This window comes from Ahaetulla prasina, chromosome 2 (assembly GCF_028640845.1).
Source record: "Ahaetulla prasina isolate Xishuangbanna chromosome 2, ASM2864084v1, whole genome shotgun sequence".
Classification (NCBI taxonomy): domain Eukaryota; kingdom Metazoa; phylum Chordata; class Lepidosauria; order Squamata; family Colubridae; genus Ahaetulla; species Ahaetulla prasina.
The window spans coordinates 118,772,203-118,793,078 of NC_080540.1; the positions used below are offsets into that span (position 1 = coordinate 118,772,203).

General features: G+C 40.1%; 1 protein-coding gene across 1 annotated transcript; it reads right to left on the minus strand.

Annotated features, from left to right (window-relative positions):
• Window positions 1-2,301: 2,301 nt before the first annotated feature.
• LOC131191972 (G-protein coupled receptor 54-like) lies at window positions 2,302-10,290 on the minus strand. The gene is made up of 5 exons (XM_058170678.1): window positions 9,619-10,290; window positions 6,469-6,593; window positions 6,023-6,158; window positions 4,644-4,882; window positions 2,302-2,926 (listed from the first exon to the last, which is right to left on the minus strand). The coding sequence occupies exons 1-5, from the start codon at window positions 9,923-9,925 to the stop codon at window positions 2,567-2,569; spliced, it is 1,167 nt and encodes a 388-aa protein (XP_058026661.1). The 5' UTR covers window positions 9,926-10,290; the 3' UTR covers window positions 2,302-2,566.
• Between the last annotated feature and the right edge of the window lie 10,586 nt (window positions 10,291-20,876).

Here is a 20,876-nt window from a genome sequence, read left to right on the forward strand (position 1 = left end):
GCATGACATGGGACATGTGTTGGGGGCATCTGTGGTGGCCATGTGCTAAGACAGGACTTTCCTGAGACTCTCCCTCACTCTCATTATACTGTAATTGATTGTTTCCTGATTGTTTAATTGTAGCCTATGACTATTATTAAGTGCTGTATCATTAAGTGTTAAATTTGTACTCTATGACTAACATTAAGTGTTGTAAGTGTTGTACCTTGATGAAGGTATCTTTTCTTTTATGTACACTGAGAGCATATGCACCAAGACAAATTCCTTGTGTGTCCAATCACACTTGGCCAATAAAAAATTCTATTCTATTCTATTCTATTCTATTCTATTCTATTCTATTCTATTCTATTCTATTCTATTCTATTCTATTCTATTCTATTCTATTCTCCTTCCTTCCTTCCTTCCTTTTCTTCTTTTTCTTTGTCTTTCCTCTTTCCCTTTCTCCTTTCCTGTCCCTTCTTGCATGCTCAAATGCAAAAGGGGAAACATTTCTCCTTTTGTTTTGTTTTTAGTTTGTTTTGATAGTCCCTGCCAGCTAAAACAGAGCCCCCCCAAGCTCCGTTTTCACTGGCAGAGGAACCATGGGCTGATCCTTAGTTGTTTCCAGGCCTGCCCTGCGGACCAAATCTAAACACCCCTCGGACCAAATCCGGCCCGCGGACCTTGAGTTTGACACCCCTGCTCTATGTGTTTTATCATGCTGACAAGAATGAGGCATTACCTTACCCTGGGCAACCATGTTGGAAATAAATCTTAGTGAATTGGATAGGGAGGGATGGAATTCTGATTATTCTTACTGGGAACGTACTTTTTTTAAAAATTCTCCTTTCACTGCTCAAGCAATTCCCATCAGATTGAAATGTTTGTATTTTATAAAGGAAGGGAATCTGAAACAATTGAATGTTAGTAGACAGACATAACTAAAGTGATATGCTTCAAAAAAGGTTCAACCATCATTCACATAAACATGAATTCTCAAACAAGAAATATAAAAAGTGGGGAGATGAGACAAAAAGTTAAAGAAAAAAAACTGCCTGGTGAGTTACCAGCTTGTTCAAAAGCACACTATCCCTAGCAAAGGATGGCTGCTGACATCAGAAAATATGAGTCATGGGGAGACAAGTGGAAAGGAGAAATGATTACATTGTGGATTGATTTTGTGTGGGAAGAGTCAGAAATTATCTAACCTTCTTTTCTCCACAACAACTACTGTTGTCAAGGAATTTGCTCGAGTCATGTGTTCCAGCAAATTGAGCGACTGTACACTTTGCAAAGTTGTCCTTGCTCACTGACAAGCTGGCCAGAATCACTTGGAAGGTCTGCCTGGCTTAATGCAGTCACTGCTAATTACTGTAGTCTCACCTGGAGACTTTTTGAACCAGCCCAAGGTCTCTATTAAACGTAAGAGAAGAAAGGAAGGGGGAAACACCTAAGAGAGTGTGCAGTCTGGAAAGAACATCTCTTGCATTCAGTAGTAGATCCCAGGAAAGCTGGATCCCATTCAGTTCTTGGATGCACCTGGAGATCTGTCTCCTGGTCCACACTTCTCTTCTTGTCCCATGGTTGGGCTATTTGAAGAAGATGGGTATGTCCTGAATCTGTCATATGGTCAGAGTAGCAAATGTCTTGGGGCAATCTATCAAGGTTATTCTTTATAAGTAAGCCTCATGTGTGCACATGCATGAACTCCCAAGGTTAGAGCACTATAGAGTGACCTCCCTGTTTTTTAAACACAGGCGTCTAACACTGTTTTAGAGAGAGAAGACTCATGTTTACAAGGAGGCCATATAACCAATATTTCAGGCAATATCAGTGAGGTATTATGTGGCCAAATGCTCCTGTGGCAGCCAGCTGTATGTTTGCTCTTACAACCCAAGAATCAGTCCCGTCTCTGTTCCAGACTGAGATAAGATGGGGAAGCTTGGAGTTCAGTCTACTTAAGGAACCTAGTCAAGTGTTAGCATGTTGGTTGAATCAGGCCATCATCTTTTTGCATCAGATAGTTTGCACTGGCAGTTTGGCTTAGTGGTTAAAAATAGAAAATAATAACATTATGGCACTAATGGATATTAAATATTAACACTGCATGGGTTGGTTAAACAGGGATACATCTTGACTGCCATTGGATCAAGGTTGTGTCTTTTGAATGATATTAATCTGTTATTTTATTATTTTAATCTGTTATTTTTTAAAAAACAAACCTTTGAATCTCAATAAGCCTCAGGAAAAAAATCAGTTTCAAAGATTTTATTTTTACATTTTACATCCAGAGACCGGATAAACACAAAACAGTAGGTTAGCTTCTGCCAGCATTGAAACCTAATACAGCAGTGCAGATTTCTGAAGCCTTTAAAATTAAAATTCACAATGAATAATATGGAATCCCTAATTTTTATCATTATCGAATTTACTTAGCCTAGAATACAGAAAATTCTGCTTTGTGTAGGTGGTACGGAAGAAATTACCTTTCATAGATAGCAAGTCAGTAGCCATCTTACTTTTAACATGTCAGTTGGAATATCCTTTCTCTGGAAGGAAGCCAGCCGAGTTCTCCTCACAACAGAAGCTAGGTCTCTTCAGTTACAAATTTCATCTCCGCATTATGGGAGCCTGAATGCCCACCATTGTCCCGTATACGCTGGCGGAAGAGGAAGGGGAACGCCTTCTTGAAGGATTTGCGGAAACTGTCTCCCATGAAAGCATAAACAATAGGGTTGAGGGAAGAGTTAGCATATGACATGCAATTAGCCCATGTCTTAATCTTATAGGTTTCATAGTTCGCCTGGAAATGGAGATAGAAGCCCTGAAAAAGCAGGTAGAACTGGATAGGACCCCAGCAAATGGCAAAAAGAAGTACAATCACTACAACCATCTTGGAAATCTTAGCGCGCATGGCAGCTGAGCGCTCAGAGAGATGTTGCACTTGCTGGAAATGAACAGAAAACACACATGAACAGTGTTTATGGAGAGCGGGCCAGTTGAGTAGCCAGGACAATTGCCTGGTTTAGTAGGAAAAAAGACCTCCTGGATTCAGATTCAGGAGGAAGATAATTGTAATTTTAGGCAGTCATTTTAATATTTATTATTTTAATTGTAAACTGCCCAGAGTCACTTTTCAGAGTGAGATGGTGGCATTAAATTGTATAAATACATAATATAAACTATCCCAAATTTTTAGAATATGTATCTTTGGAGAGGTATTTTCCAAAGAAAGGTAAATGATGGAATCTCAGTGAAATGCAAGGGACTCAGCAGCCTTTTATACTCTGCACATGCCAGATGTCTCTGTCCAGATTTCTGGCAGTTTACTAAGTTTTTGGAAGTGGCTTGCTAGGACTGACCCAAACCCATCCATCTGGATTTTGCAATTCTAGAGCCGGACTAAAATTCATGGTTTCCTGGTTTGTAATCCAGCACCAATCTGGCTATCATTTGTGGGCGGGGGAGGAGGGATATTAGTTGTCTATCCTTACATTGACAGTCCCTTTACTTATCCTCTTATGTTTACCTTTTCTTCCATTTTCCTACTCATTACAATTTTTTTCTTCCTGAATTTTCCCACAAGTGTAGAGACCTTTGGAGAGGGAAGAGCAACTGAATAATTTAATTTAATTTAATTTAATTTAATTTAATTTAATTTAATTTAATTTAATTTAATTTAATTTAATTTAATTTAATTTAATTTAATTTAATTTAATTTAATTTAATTTACTTCTTGGGTAAAAATGATTAATAATAAAACAAACTGGCACACCTTAATTTTTTGTGCTCCATAACTGATGGAGAATTTGAGAATTCAGAACACATAGGAATTCAATTCCTTGGTGAAAGATATTATATAAACAGTCGAAGAAGACAAAATGAGAATTGATGAACCCAAATATTATATGCCAAGTCCAAAGAACCTTATACATTTTCAGATTTCAGCAATATAGGAACATACAAAAATATGTCTGTTTTGCCAGGTATTTTAAATTGATGATGAAATGAAATAAGAAAAAAAATGTTTATCAAATATCAATCCTGTCCATCATACTTGCATGACTCTGGGTATTTACAAACAAAACAGTTAATTAAAAACATAATTAAAAACCATATTAAACCAAAGACTTTTTTAAAGAAAACAACTACTGCAGAGTTAAAAGGCAGAGGGAGGTTTCAACCCACAAATCACCCCAGGGTTGCCTGACACTTTAGATCCCCTGGCCAGTTGGTAGAGCCAGGTATTAATGCTCTTCTAGAAGGCCAGGAAGTGTGGACCGGCCACTGGGGCAAGCTGTTCCATAGGGTGAGCAGTCAAAGTTTATTTAACCAATGGGGATATATATATATGGTTTCTGAGGTTTTCGCGGGTGTTTGTATGTAGGTCTTTGGTTATTCGGGTTTTCTCCCGCGTAAAATTGGAAGTGTCTTGGCGACGTTTCGACGAAGTCTCATTCGTCATCTTCAGGCTTCAGCTTCGTGCTTCTGGGAGCAATTGCAGCAATGTATGAGAGAGAACAGGTTTTCAACTTTCAGGTTTTTTTCTTTTTAACATTTGTTTAAATTACCTGAACTGGGACTTTGTTTTTGCACATACAGGAGACTGCAGGAGCTATAAAAAAATCTAACAACCGAAGTACGGTTTCTTTCTACTATCTTACCTGGTAATCATGGTCTACTGGTTCAACCACAGGACGTCCAATGCGCTTGACCATGATGGTGTAGCAGAAGCAAATAGTGAGAAGAGGCAATAGATAAACACCCAGGAAAGTGTAGAGGATAAAACTGCGCTCCTGGCTCTTGCTCGTGAAAGCTTCAATGCAGTAAGTACGCAAACCATACCAGTAGCCATTTTCAGTACGATGATACATAGCCATGGGCAAGGAGAGAATGAAGGAACCTGGAGGTCATAGAGACAGAACTCACAATCCTTGGATGAGAACTCTAAATCCTTGGATTTAGAAAACAAGCTCTACAGAGACTTGAGAAAAACTAGGATAATGATCCTATTTCTTGGAAAGGAGAACAGTGGATAGGACAGATGGATGGATGGATGGATAAATGGATGGATGGATGCATTGATATGTGGATGAGTATGGTTGCTGATTTACTAATAGAGATAAAAACTAATCCTTTCTTAGCAAGATTTAAAAAACAGTTTGTCACTGGATTCTTCCTAGGGTTCAGAGAAAGTGACTGGCTAGAGGTCACCCTGCTGGCTAAGTAGGCCTAGAACTCATAGTCGCCCAGTTCCTAGCCTGGTGCCTTAACCACTACACCACACTGGCTCTCATATAATATATAATAGAGGTAAGGGAGAATATTTTTGAAAGTGGTATTCAAAGCATTTATAAACCTAGCCCAGAGACCGAAGGATGAAAAGAGAGGAAACTGAAATATGACCATATTCAAAAATCCATCATTTAGAAAGTTTAGCTTTGCCATGACAGTCAACCACTTGAAGTTTAAACGATCTAAAGATAATGGTTATCAAAGATTATTTTAAGCTTACACATAGTACTATTAAATTAATATGTATTAAATTATTTTCATATAGTAAAAGTTTGGGGATTGATAAAAAAATCTGAAACTTCATGAAGGCGTTGATGAACTGAAAGGCTTGGAAACCGCTAGTTTACAGGAAATTGAATGGATAGGTCAGGGGAAGGTAAGTCCTAGATTCTGATGTCAAATGATGATTAAACTTATATGCGGTCCAACTTGCAATGAGCCTGGAAGATTAGCGGTTTGAACTGAAATAATGGCTTCAAAGTTAGGATATTTGAGTTGTCTTGATTTTTATTCATGCTGCTTATTTTATATACATGTATATTTCAAAGTAATAGTAACACTTTTTACATTCTCTTTCCTTCTGACCTCACTTATTAATTAAATAAGCAACTCCAGAGATTATCAGGCTAATTCCAAGAAGGAAAATTTGGATGTGTCAGACATGGGTTTGGTCTCCCTTACACCTCAAATAGCCTCTTCTTCTTCCAGAGGTATAAGCGCTCATAGATTTTGCAAATCCCCCACTTACCAATCCAAATAGCAAAGCTGATGGACATGGCTACCTGGGGGGTTCGATAACGCAATGACTGCAGTGGGTACAGTGTAGCATAGCAGCGGTCCACACTCATAGCCATCAGAGTAATGCAGGTGGCCTGGACAGTCACCTGGTGAGAAGACAAAGCATGTGGTAAAGACAACGAAATCTAAATTCACCCTTCAGCTACTTGTGCACTTCCTTCCCCTTTTTTAAAGTGAGAACAGTGCTATTTGCATTCACTGTGAATTGTTTATAGTCCCCGCAGATCTATAATAGCTTAGGAAGGGTGTCGGGAAAATGTAAACAGCCTGTGGGTTGCCTGTCCTAGATACAGCTATGATCTTGGCACTTCATATCATCAATTGTACCTGTGGGGATTAGAATAAATTACAGGTACAGTACATAATAAAATGATAATATAGATAATTCAAGCTCACCTGCTGTAAATAGTTGACAAATTTGCACATAAAATCACCAAACACCCAGCTGGGCAAGGGATAGAGAGTGGCAGTGAAGGGAACACAGCACACTAAAAATATGATGTCAGTGGTAGCCAAATTTGCTGTGAAAGACACAAAGTTGAGATCAGCTTTGGCATAAGGTTAGTTGAGACAAGTAATGTCAACCTCCTTCCCTGATTCAAGTCTTAAAGTTCTGTCAAACACTAAGGATTCCTGTTTGTCTGGGACTCGAGAAAAAGTGCTCTAGGGATCCCCCATGTATCCATACATCCAGAGGTGGGTTTCACATAATTTTATCACCGGGTCACCGTGCACCGAAATTGTGAGCATGCACCTTCCATGCATGCGTGCAGCCTTCCCCACATGTACTTTGCTCGCACGGGTGGGGGTTTGCATGCATGCGCGCAGCTTAGAAAACGTGGCTAAATAGCGCCAGGGCAGGTGGGCAGGCCCACCCGCAGGTCATCACTACCCATTTGCCTGAACTGATCTGAATGGACTGAATGCCACCACTGCATACGTCCCTCCTCCTGACTTTTATCGCTGTTGTTTCATGTTCTCCACTGAATTTTGAAATGCGGCATTTCAGCTCACATTTTGGAGTCATCAGTGCCTTAATATTCCAGAAGAAAGGGACATCTCATTAAAGTATTCTTGCAGAATATCCAGCCTAGAAAATTTGCTTTTAACATTTATTTATCTTCGTCTATTTCTTGCATTTCATTTTTATCTCCTTATCAACAAATGCCTAAGGCCGTTTAAAGTCATTTTAGAAGTCCTGGGGTTAAGATCGTTGCTTTTCCCCTTTAAGCACATAGCAAGTCATGGCAGTTTTTCCTCTGAGTGAGACATGGTGTGCTTCGCCAACCATTTGGTTGATGGTTTGATCCAGGGCACCCCAAGGGAGTGGGATGAGCACTGCATCTGTAGACTACCAGTTGATATGGGAAATACCATTCCATCCCCTCCAGTCAATTGGTATAGTCCTTCAGGGCCATTCAGCTTTGAGCAATGAGAAAGCTCAAATCTTTCCAGCCAAACCCCCATTTGGATCAGCTTGAGTAGTCAGTGCCCAAGGGATTGGAAGGAGAAAGAGAATAGAAAGAGTGCTCTTTTTCTGCTGCTTCATGGTATATGTCTTTGATCCACTCACCTGCTTTCAGGCTGCTTTGGAGCATAGATTACCCAATCTGAGAGGATGGGAGGAGAAGAAGGAAATGGTTCTTGACCTGCCAGATCACTTACCTCACAAAGCTGATCTCTGGAGCTAGAGACCTAGTGGGTTAAAAATCTTCCACCTTCCCCTGCCACCTGATCCCCAAACTGGGACAAGTGGCAGGAGAAGAATGGTAATCAGCTCTTTGACTTTCTCTTGCCATTTCTTCTCGTCCTACAATTGGTTGTCACAGTTCATGCAAAATCTGTAATGACTTTTGACAGACAACTAAACCTCTTAAAGCTCACCTGATTCCCAGATTCAGCTCTCAACCTGGTCTCATTTCCTACTGGCTGAAATATTTATTCAGGTTGGAAGAAGCAAAATTGGGGTGATTCAGTCAACCCTGTTCCTGAAGGCAGAAACACTTAGCAGCTTCCAAGAGTGAGCAGCAATAAGGCAGCAAAATCTGTAATTGTAATTTTTTACCCACTGATGGACTAATGGATTATACTTTAAGTGAGCTATGGATGAGGCACCCACCCAAAATACTGAGGATGTTTGATGAAAATCAGCTGAATTTGCTGAAGTGCTAATTTTAGAAAATGATTACATAAAAGGGGCAAATTATATGTACTAAGGTTCTATTAGGAATGGAAAATGGACTGAGATTAACTCTGAAAGAGGAAGCATACAGCTTTTGTCTAGACTAAGTGTGCATAATAGAATGGCATGCATAATAATGCCAGATCAACTAGGGATACAGACTACCTCACCTCTTCTGATGCATATGGTTGCCCAGCTTGGTGAGCTATGATAGACTAAGCCAAGGGTGAGGAATTTATGGGTCTCTGAAACACTGAATTTCTATTCCCATCAGCCCCAGCCACTGTAGCTAACAATGATGAAAGCTGGGAGTTGTAGCACAGCCACTCCTGGAAGGCCACAAGTTTCCCAATATCTTATGAATTAGGTGTGCCGTATGAAAATGTGTCGAAGCTTGGGGATAATAATTTTTTAACCTAGCTTCTCTGAACATATTGTAAATAGCTTTGGAATGTTCACTATCTTAATGTATTCAGAATACAGAATAACAGAGTTGGACAGGAACTCAGAGGTCTTCTACTCCAACTCCTTGCCTAAGCAGGAGACCCTATGCTATTCTGGACAAATGGCTGCCCAATCTGTTCTTAAAAACCTCCAGTGTTGTAGCACCCACAACTTGAAAACACTTGAAAAATGCATTGAGGAATATCCTGGTTTACATTAATTTCACACGCACACATACACACACATGAAATTAATGTAAATATTCCTCAATATATATATTTGATATATATATATATATATATATATAAATAAAATATTATTCCTTTAAAGTTACAACACATTGTGGATTTTTACCTGGCAACTGCTGAAGAACTTAAAGAGCAACACATCAGTGTAATCTGGAAATGCAGTAAGGATTACTGAGTGTGTGTCTGTGTGTGTTTTAAAGGAAGTATTTTAACCATTTGTCTGTGAAATCACTAAATGTAATCAAAGCTAATGTTTAAAAACACTTTATTTACAGCTCGGAGCAAGTGGTGAGCAATATAACTCCTGTTTCAAATATTACAAACAAATGTAATGCCTTAGAAATGCCAACTTCACTGTACACAACTGATTGCAATGTTACAAGCAACTGATGTTATCAGTGGGAACTTGCATGATCTTAAATGTTCGTTTAAATAGTATTAATGGAAGTTGACTGGATAGAGTGAGAACCTAGATGTAAAACCCTGGCAGGTTCTAGATTCTAGATTCCAGCTAAGGCAAAACATCCAACAGAAGTGCTACAAGAATCTTTTTTGCCCCTCATCTGACAATATGCTGGAGAAAGTATGTTAGCTGACTCTGCCGCCTTGCAACCAGCTGGGCTCCAAGTGAGGTTTTGCTACTACTGACTGGGGGACACGGGAATCACTCACCAATGTAGAAGTTTGTGGCTGTGCGCATCTGGCGATGTTTGCTGATGACATAGATGACCAGGCCGTTCCCCACCAGACCCAGCAACATGATGAGGGCGTAAAAGAGCGGCACCAGCCAAGCATCGGTCAGAAACGGGGGCGAGGTTTCCTCTCCGCTGTGGTTAAAGATCCAGAACTCCGTCCCAAGCTGGAAGGCACCTGCCGCTTTCTTGGGCTTGGGGCTGATGGGGTCACTCTGCCAGGCTCCGGTGGGCTCGTCCATCCAGTTTCCCCAGGAAGCCTCGGAAGGCAGGGGCTCCCCAGCCATACGGGAGGGGCAGCAGAGGGTTAGCTCCACAGTGGAGCAGCCCTGCTTCCAAGCAACGCGCGGCTGCGAGAGCTTCAGTTTCAGCAACGTCTCTGAAATGGGAGCAGGACCGGGCGGGTGAGGGGAGGGCGAGGCACGCAGCCCCTTCCTCCTTCGACATCCGGGAGTCTCAATCTCTTCTTAGCTGAAGAGGTGCACGATGTAGTCCCACCACGAAGGGTGAAGCTGAAGAGGTGCATCGAGTAGTCCCACCACGAAGGCAACCGGCTGCCCAAAGTAAAGACAGGGAAGCCTGCCCTCCCCTCGTAACAGTTCGGCAAAGGCCGCTTTCCCCGCTTGTTTCTGGCGCCGCCCTGCTTCGCTACTTCGCCGCAATCGCCAGAGTTAGGCTTGCAAGCGCAATGAGAGGAGAAGCGCATCTTCCAGGATCTCGGATGCACTTCGCGCCCAGCCTGCTGGATTCCGCGGGACTTTTGCCATAGTCCGCCCAAGCACAGCATCCCGGACTTTTCTAAGAGGCTCCGACGGCTGAACTTAAGGAAGAGCGGCGCGACGAGCGGCTTTGATTGGCTCCCGAGGACGCTGCCGCAAGCGGCGGACAGATAGATGGAAGAGGTTCCCGGCTGAAGACCGTCTGCCTGCCGGTAGCCCCAAAGAAGTAAAGCTCGACGGAAAGCCGAGTTAAGCAGGAGAAATAACTTGCCCCTCTGCAGGTTTCCCCGGTTTTGGGGGTGGGTGGGGTGGGTGGGGTGTCCCTGGAGTTCTTAGAGGAGAGCGGGAGGACCTAAGGCTTGGGAGTGACTTGCCTCAGTGGGCGAGGGTCCTGCTTACTTGGGTGAGCAAGGCCACTCAAACTCTTATAATACCCCGTGTCGTTTGCCACTGGATAGGCTCCCTGGGGCTCCTGGGAACTGTAGTTTAAGGAATATTTGGAGGGCTGCAGGTGGTCCGGATGGTGTGGTGGGTCTTGTTCTATCCCCCCTCCATTCCTTTGCACCAGGAAGCGACAACTAAGTAGGTCCAACAGTAGCTAAAGAACTGATGGTTGTGATTTCACATCGCTGTGTGTATAATAATAATAATAATAATAATAATAATAATAATAATAATAATAATAATAATAATAATAATAATAATAATAATAATAATAATAATAATAATAATATATGGCTATCAAATATCTAATATATCTATATATCTAAAATATCTAATATGTAATTAAATATATAATATATAATGAGCCGTGGTGGCGCAGTGGTTAGAGTGCAGTACTGCAGGCTATTTCTGCTAATGGAATGAGACTTTTTCGGCTCGAACACTTCTCCTTCCGTTTCTCCTCAAGGTTTTCGCCTCTGCGTTATTAGCCACAAACTTTTTTCCCCAGCTGGCCCTCCCCCAGCCTTTCACCCTGGCACATCGACCATGGCCACTCCCTCCCATGCAGCAGATCAAACCTCACCAGGCTCAAGCCTTCCATCCTTCCAAAGTCAATAAAATGAGGACCCAGATTGTTGGGGCAATATGCTGACTCTGTAAACAGCTTAGAGAGGGCTTGAAAGCACTGTGAAGTGATATATAAGTCTAAGTGCTATTGCTATGCTATTAAATTCAAGGTGTTGGTTATCACCTCCATTTATTTATTTATTTATTTAAATTTTTATACCGCCCTTCTCCTGAAGGACTCAGGGCGGTGTACAGCCAAAGATAAAAACAGCAAGTATACAAAGTTAAAATATCAATTTAAAATACCTATTCAATAGTGGCCGAATTAAAACCGTCAGATTGACCTAACCTAAAAATACCCCATATAAAATTACAAAGGATTAAAAATTAAAAATTTAAAATTTAAAAAACCTCCATGGCGTAGGACCGGGTTATCTACAAGACCGCCTGCTGCTACCAATAGCCTCCCATCAACCTGTGCGCTCTCATAGAGAGGGTCTCCTTGGGGTGCCGTCGCTCAAACAATGTAGACTGGCGACCCCCCAGGGGGAGAGCCTTCTCTGTGGGGGCTCCTGCCCTCTGGAACGAGCTGCCTCCGAGGATACGTCAACTTCCTGATCTCCAGACCTTTTGCCGCGAGCTAAAGACCTTTCTATTTCATCGTGCAGGGTTGGCTTAATGAAGTTTGTTATTGGGGTTTTATTATAGTCTTATATTTCCTTCAGTCTTTAATTTTAAGTAGTTTTTAAATGTTTTTTAACTTTTTTGGGTTGTGTTTTTACCCTGGCTGTAAACCGCCCTGAGTCCTTCGGGAGAAGGGCGGTATATAAATAAATAAATAAATAAATAAATAAATAAATAAATAAATAAATAAATAAATAAATAAATAAATAAATAAATAAATAAATAAATAAATAAATATCTGTCAGGCTACCCCACCTCCTTTACATGAATGATCTGAAGTTGTATAGAAAAACATTACCTGAAATAGAATCAGTGCTCAACACTGCCCAGCTATACAGCCAAGATACTGCCATAGAGTTTGGATAAATGTGCCACCCTTATCATCGACAGAGGATAAACTAATGAACATTGAAGATATCAAGATGCTCTATAGAAATAATGTCATCAGTCTGGATCAAGAAGATAGTTACAAATATCTGAGCATCCTTGAAGCTGACAACATCAAGCATGTTAAAGTCAAGAAGAAAACTAAATGTGAATATATCATGAAAGTGAAGAAGAACTTAAAATCCAGACCTAGTGGAGGAAATACCGTTACAATGACTGGAAAATTCCAGTCATTAGATACACAGCTGGAATAGTGAACTGGAGTCAAATAGAACTAAAAGCCCTGGACAAGAAGATCACAATGAATCAAGGCCTTTAGCCACAAAGCAATGCTGACAGGCTTTACTAGAGCCAGTTTGGCCTAGTGGTTAAGGCACCAGGCTAGAAACTGAGAGGCTATGAGTTCTAGGCCAGTCTTTGGCATGAAAGCTGGCTGGGTGACTTTGGGCCAGTCTCTCTCTCTCTCAGCCCATACATCAGGCTTGGGCAACAAGAAAGTCAGTCAATTTCTGTCTTGACCAATGGATGAATACTTGGTTGATTTGCAAAAGAGCAGACTATGCATTTGGGGAAAATGCTAGGAGGAAAAGTTTGGGATATATTTTAAACAAAGCAACAACATTTTATTACACTGCATTGGTGTGGGTAGAACGTGTACTTTGTAAGCAGAAAGAATTAGGTCCATTTCTTTGAAGGCACAAAGCAAATGGTGTTTTAAAAGCTGTTTGTTTTGTTTAAGTACTTAACAGGTTTACTGAAAGAAATATAAAAAAATACTATCTATCTAAGGAAATTATATGAAAAATTACAAAAAAATCTAACTACTCAACAAAAACAAAACAAATGGAAGATTGTATGTGTGTATGTGGAAAAATATAACTGTGAAGGAAATACACAGTAGAAGAAACGTGTATTGTCTCTCAGCCATTACCTTTTCTGCATTGCCATATGAGACTGCTGCCAATATATGGCAATGCAGAAAAGATAATGGCTGAGTGTCAATACATGTGTTTCTTCTTCTTCTATGTATTTCCATCACAGTTATATTTTTCCAATCATCCTGTGAACAATTATGTCTTCCTTGCAACGGTGGGGTAGCCTAGGTAAAATAGCCTCTTGGTGTATTATTTTTGGATCATCTAGTGAAACCGAATGATGGAAATTTCAGGACATACTAAAGAAGTTATTTCTTCAAGGACTCTATTGTGGAAATTGCCATCAGAAGATGTAGCTATGGCTATCAACACCAGCATTCATGGGGAGGGACTGCCAAAACAGACAAGATGGCACCTGCCACAATACAATCTACACTTTGTACTTTTTGCACATGTGTCAATAATGGCATTTATGCACAAGGGATCAGAAACTGAATTCACACCCCTCCAATTTCTCTACTGTTTATTTTTTCACCATTCTTCTTCTGTATTTCCATCACAGTTATATTTTTCCAATCATCCTGTGAACAATTATGTCTTCCTTGCAACGGTGGGGTAGCCTAGGTAAAATAGCCTCTTGGTGTATTATTTTTGGATCATCTAGTGAAACCGAATGATGGAAATTTCAGGACATACTAAAGAAGTTATTTCTTCAAGGACTCTATTGTGGAAATTGCCATCAGAAGATGTAGCTATGGCTATCAACACCAGCATTCATGGGGAGGGACTGCCAAAACAGACAAGATGGCACCTGCCACAATACAATCTACACTTTGTACTTTTTGCACATGTGTCAATAATGGCATTTATGCACAAGGGATCAGAAACTGAATTCACACCCCTCCAATTTCTCTACTGTTTATTTTTTCACCATTCTTCTTTCTGCAGGAAAAATGGACAGACCAGGAGGACAAATTTACCCTGATACTATTTTTAGGCTCATACCATTTCACTTTTGCACAGATCACCTCTATTGTCTTCCTCTCTTCTTTATTTTATTTTTAGGGCTAGTATGGGAAAAAGCTTTTCTCCAAATACCATGGAAGTGGATTACGTCCTTTTACGAATAAAGAATGGCTGAATTTACACAACACACATAAGCTTTTTATTGAATCAATCCATGTTCCAGATTTGTACATAATCTAACAGATCACCCTAAAACACAGCAGAAACTAAGATTAATATTAACCAAGCTTAGTTTATTACATGAATCGTCTACTCGACTTTTAACTGTCCTGTTTAAGAGTGAGATTGAAATGCAGCCGACGAATTTATGCCAGAATCAGTGCCGTTCTTTATCCTTCTTAAACCATCCTCATTACCTGAAGGAAATGTGCTCCAAGCTCGTAGTCTCGCCTTTAACATTCCACATTTTTAATAATTTATGCCTTATCCTCTCTGGAGGGTTCAAAATATGCACCTTTTGTGGCTCATTTCTAAGCCTCAGCTCTTAGGTTCTTTGCCTGAATAATGAAAGAGTCTTATTCTTTTTCCTGCATCTCCAGTTTGATGAATTTGTAACCACCCTATAATCCCCTCGCAGGAAGAAGCCTGCCTCTAGCATTTCTGCAGGGTATGGAGTGGCTGGCCCTCCTGGTCTGAAAAGGCTCAAGTGTTTCTTTATTTGCCTTTCATCACAAGGCAGTGTTTGAAGAGCATCTAGTGTTCCATCTCCTTTGTAGCCTGGTAAATATAATTTTGGTCTTCCTGTGCAAATAGGCACATGCAGCCTCTCCACCCCAAAAGATCTGTTTGAAAGAACTGTTCACAAGGTGACACGTGCTGGCATAAGGACTTCCATCCACAGGGACCTGTCTCAGTGGAGAGACACACAGTGTGAAAAAGCCACCCGGATAATGAGTGATAAGGATGAATCAAAGGACTATTTGTGTACTGAATGGGAAGTGATGGAAGGGAACAAAACAGAAGGGGATTGTGTTCTCTTTTTACTTTCTCCTTCTTGCCTCCCTTCCTGAAAATGTTTATCATGGGGGTTCTTTTCTTTTCTCCATCTCGGTTAAGTTGGCATCAGGCACATCTAAATAAGTATCAAATAGGAGTGTGATTAATGTTACTTTTGCTGGTTAGAACTACAGCAAAACTTCTGCCTGTCAAGTGTGTACATTGTTAAAGAGTCCAAGGATAATACTTGCCTGGGTTTAAAGAAAATGTTTCCTTAGTTTCATCCTTCAAAACTCTGGGAGGACACACCTGCTGCTTCCTTTTTGTCCTCCGAGCAGTTCATTGTTTGCAAGTCTTAAGCTACTCTGATCTCAATTTTCTGGGTATTGAACCATAAATCAACTAACTGATTAGCTTTATTCCATAGACAACAAAAAATAAATTAACTTAAAACTAATCAAGAATTCTTTGTGCAAATGCAACAATTAAGTTTTGAGAGAGACAGATTGGTGTAGTGACTAATGCATCAGACTAGAAATTACTGCTAATTCCAGCCTAGGCACAAAATCAGCTGGCTGTCCCAGGGCCAGTCACTTTCTCTTAGCCCTAGGAAGGAGGCAGTGGCAAACCACTTTTGAAAATTCTTGCTCAGAAAACTGCAAGGACTTCTCCAGGCAGTTGCCAGGAGTCAAAAAGCTGGCTTAAAGGTGCATGTGTTGTATGTATGTATGTATGTATGTATAGCATGTATGTGCCAACTTAAAGGTGCACATGTATATACACGCACAATCACACACACACAAAGTCTTGACCTTGCTCTTGTCTGAGCCCAAACAGTAAGATAAAGTACCAATAGAGGAGAGTAAAGTAGAGTCCATCCAAGTTTACTAAATTAGTGTTGCTACTTATTGAAGGTAGGAAGTCTAAGATGATTGATTGACCAGATTGACATCTGGGTTTGACTGAATCTGGGCTTATTTAGCTTGGAGTAATGGTAAGAAAGGGGGAAGGGTGATAAAGGAATATGCATACAATCAAAACATTAAAATATTTTTTTTCTTGCCTGCTTGCAGCATAACTACTTAATACAAAATACAGAGAGATTCACAAGGCATGAAGGATTCTGGTTCTTTATGCAATGCATACATTTGCTGGCATCGAATATGATTTTAACATTGATAGAATAGAATAGAATAGAATAGAATAGAATAGAATAGAATTTTATTGGCCAAGTGTGATTGGACACACAAGGAATTTGTCTTGGTGCATATGCTCTCAGTGTACATAAAAGAAAAGATACGTTTATTTTAACATTGATCTGTACAAATCCATAGAAACTGAGATTATCAGTGATTTCTAGTCTTGATGACTGTTGATTTCCTCAGGAATCCCATGGCTTGCATCATGTCAATTGCTGGCATGCAGAAATGGAGGAGCGTTATTCATTGTGAGCTTTCCCATCGCCTTAGTTTGTCATAGTAGGACACCAAATGCTAGGCTGGATTGGCAATTGGCCTGATCCTGCAGGGCTCTTTTTTCAGGGGATTCTTAGGTTGGTTCTCTTTTCGGAATATTATTCATCTGAATGCTTCCTTAAATGTGGTATCCAGAACTTCACACAAGTGCTCTGACCATCTGACCAGCAGAAGAGAAACTATTACGTCCCATGATTCAGAAATTATATTTTATGGTCCTTCTGAAGCCACATCACTGACTCGTATTCAGTTCCTTGATCAGTTACCATTCCAAGATATCTTTTACATGCACTGTATTTTTACCAAGCCAGATCCCTTCTGTTTATTCCTGTGTATTTGAGTTGTTTTTCCTAAGTGAAGAACTTAGCATTTATCTCTGTTTAAATTGCTTGTCATTTAATGCCTGCTTCTGACATCAGAATCAGTTTTAATTTTGCGTCTGGGACTAATGTGGTAGTTATGCCATCCAATTCTGTATTATCTGTAATTTGGACAATCTTTTCCTGCTGTATGACAATATGTAATTAAATTATGTTTACTGCTTTCTCAGATTTAATATTCAAATAATAATAATTGGTACAGGGAAGGGAATTGATCTGGAACATGATAAACTCTGTGGGGGAGATAATAACTTGGAAATAGTTTTTGTCTAAAAAGGAAAGACACTTTCCAGCTTTTCCAAAAAATGCAGTTAATTAGCATGGATGACCTCCAGTTTAGATTTAAATCTTGACTGGACAACCTTCCTTCCTTCCTTCCTTCCTTCCTTCCTTCCTTCCTTCCTTCCTTCCTTCCTTCCTTCCTTCCTTCCTTCCTCCCCCCCTTCCTTCCTTCCTACAGGAGAGGCTGACAACAGCCAGACTGTACTTCCTGATATACGCGACTCTGTTACCAGCGTTTCCACAAGGATTTTTCCTTCTGTCAGTTCTACGAACAGGGAAATAGTTTAGATATTCCTGCCCTAAATTCAGAAATCCAAAACTTAACAAAAATGGTCATACGATTGGGCAAGACTCACTAAATGACTGCATCACTTAGCAATAGACTTTCCGGTCCCAATTGTGATTATAAACAGAGGACTATTTGTACTTCTGGCAACAATTCTAGTCTAAGAATGATAGTATCTGAAAGTTACTAGCTTTGAAAAGGCTGATCTAGATTTCTTCTGAGATCCCCTTCCACACTATGATTCTAATTTCAATTCTACAGATCAATCAACACCAATCTGTTAAATCAACACTCCAGGTGAGCTCCTTCTGGCTCCTTTTTACAGAGGAGGGGGTGCTTTGTTTGCACTCTGAATCTGGCAGGATAATTCTTCATGATATAGCAGCCGTCTCCCAAGGAGAACAGCGGTGGGTGTCTGAGTCAGAACTAATCAGCGAGAAACACATTATCAAATTGGCAAATTGGTAGATTAGGAAATCGGCAGTCCAACCCCTGGAGAATTGGCGAACACACCAGCTGTCATGACCATTTTTAGAGAAACTTGTGTCTAGAGAAACAAACTGAAGATAATTCACAAGCAGCTGCTGAAATCCCAGGGCAGCACAATATTCCCTGCCAGAAAAGTGATGGAAGAGCCCTTTGCCATATACTAAAAACTAACTAAGCTAAACTAACTGCATTACATTTTTTTTAAATGAACACATTCATTTGTTTCTAATCTGCTTTATGTTTTCCTCATGAGAGATCACAATCCCCAATGTCGTGCTTCTAAGAAAGCCGTGATTTTGAAAAGCTTCCAAAGCCTAGCTGTTCAACAAACCAGCCAAGGGCTTGGTTCTTTTCTTCAGATGTATTCAAAGAAAATCTGGACAGCCATCTGCAATTCATGAATTTCTGCATGAAACCGGAAACTGGGCTCAATTGTCTAAATCACTGTTTAGCCATGGCAATTTCCAGGCATGGATCTCAAATCACAGAATCCACAGCCAGCATGGCCATTAATGAACATTTGGGTTAGAAGGTTGGAAAACATTACCTTAAATGGCCCTTTCAACGTTATGATTCTGTGGTTCAGAGAATCTGTGATTTCTCGATTCCTACGTTAGAGCTATTTACCCATCCTTGAGTCAACAGAAAACAAGATCACATTAAATTAATTCAATTTAATTTATTTTCAAATGGTCCCTGTGAAGAGGCAAATATTTCTTTTATTTTACCTTTACCAGCTAAGGATAATGTGAATTGGGAATTAAATGAAAGCAATGTCAATGGTGGAACAGAAAGCAGATGTTGCCAAGAGATCTTTGTATCATGGGAAGTGTGGATGTACTTTTCTTTTCAAATATTGAAATGTTCCTCACAGGGGATTGTTCCAACTTTTTGATCCTTTGGGTTATTGTTTTCTACATCTCTCCAGGGCTTTGGTATCCTCTTCAAGATGTGTCAGCTCAATGTATACAATATTGGCAGACTGATTAAGTATGCATGTGTATCCATGTATATTGCAGTTTTTATCTTCTTTCTCTATACACCTTGACATAAAACAGGGGTGTCAAACTCGATTTCATCAGAGTTGTGTTTGACCTTGGGGGGCCTGGGTGTGTGTGGCCAGAGTGGATATGGCCAGCTCGACATCACTTGTGTTGGGCGCGACTGTGGTGCCCTGAGCACTCTGCCAGCGAAAATGGGCTCCCAAGCTCCATTTTCAGCTGCAATGGCTTCCTGCAACCTCTGCCTGCAAAAACAGAGCTTGGGAGAGCTGTGTGCAACCCTTGCAAGCTCCATTTTCACTGGCAGAGGCACTGTGGGCCAGTCCTTCACTGTTTCCAGGTCGGACCCATGGATTCGGCATACAGGCCTTGTGTTTGACACCCCTGACATAGAACTTACCATTTATACAACTGCACCACTGTGGGTAAATGTTTTCATTCCGCTTGCCAGAAGAAAACACTTAGGATTCCCTAAGATGCTCTTCACTTAGTCTCATCAAGTCATAACAAAAGATTGTTTTGCCCACATTACAGATCCATTTCAGGTCATATATGGTCTTTTTTTAAATTGTCCATTCGGCCAGATATACCTGAGAAATCTTTTTGGACTTCTTTGCAATCCCTTTTATTTTTACTCTCCTGGACAATTTGAGACCATCAGCAAAACATCCTCTCTTATTTTTGGACCATTCATGAATGAGTTATAAAGTTATAAAGCACTACTGAGGTTTTTTTTTAAAGAAAATAGTTTTTATTTTACGATAACTAAAATGAAAAAGTGGCAGGAGAAATGTAAATGAATAATGGTCACTTGCAAATGCAGAAGTTGCCAGAGTTCATTTGATTAGACCACTCTTTTAATAATCTGAAAATTTTAACATTTCAAATAAAAAATTCATTTTAAGTTATTATGGCAGAATTTCACAAGGATTAAAGAAGATGAGTACTTTGGTTACCCTGATTGTGATTTCTTGAATTGCTCTAATTCTGTATGTGTTTGTACAGTTCTCCACAATTTATCTACTAGAACTCAATAAAGGAAGTGAGATTTTAAATTAAAAAATCAGATCATGGAATTTCACCTTGCTATCAGTAATCTCAAACTACTTTAAATTAAGTTACATTGAACATAATTGTAATCCCGTACATAGATGGATATTATCTGTGTGTGATCTAAGATCTCTTTATTTGTTTTGAGGAGAAAGGGATGTCAGCTGCTGAAAGATGAGATATACAATCTTTGGACACTGTGCTAACTTAACTTGCATTTTATATCCTTCTTTATTAGCATTCTTGATCTGTACTCACAGTCTATTTTTATTCCCCTTTATTTCTTGTGCTCAATACCTCAGTTTCTAGTTTGGTCTTCGTTAGTAAACCTTTCCCGGTATGGCAAGATGGCTCACTTGAAGGGCATTTAACATAAGTACATTGGGATGTCATATCTCTGCAAACCAGTTCTATCTTTTCCAGCTCTGATGCCACACAACAAAAACAGGATTAGTACTGTGGTGGGTTTCAAAAATTTTTACTACCAGTTCTGTGGGTGTGGCTTGGTGGGTGTGGCAAGGGAAGGATACTGTAAAATCTCCATTCCCACCTCACTCCAGGGAAAGGATACTATAAAATCTCCATTCCCTCCCCACTTCAGGGAAAGGTTACTGCAAAATTCCCATTTCCTCCCAAT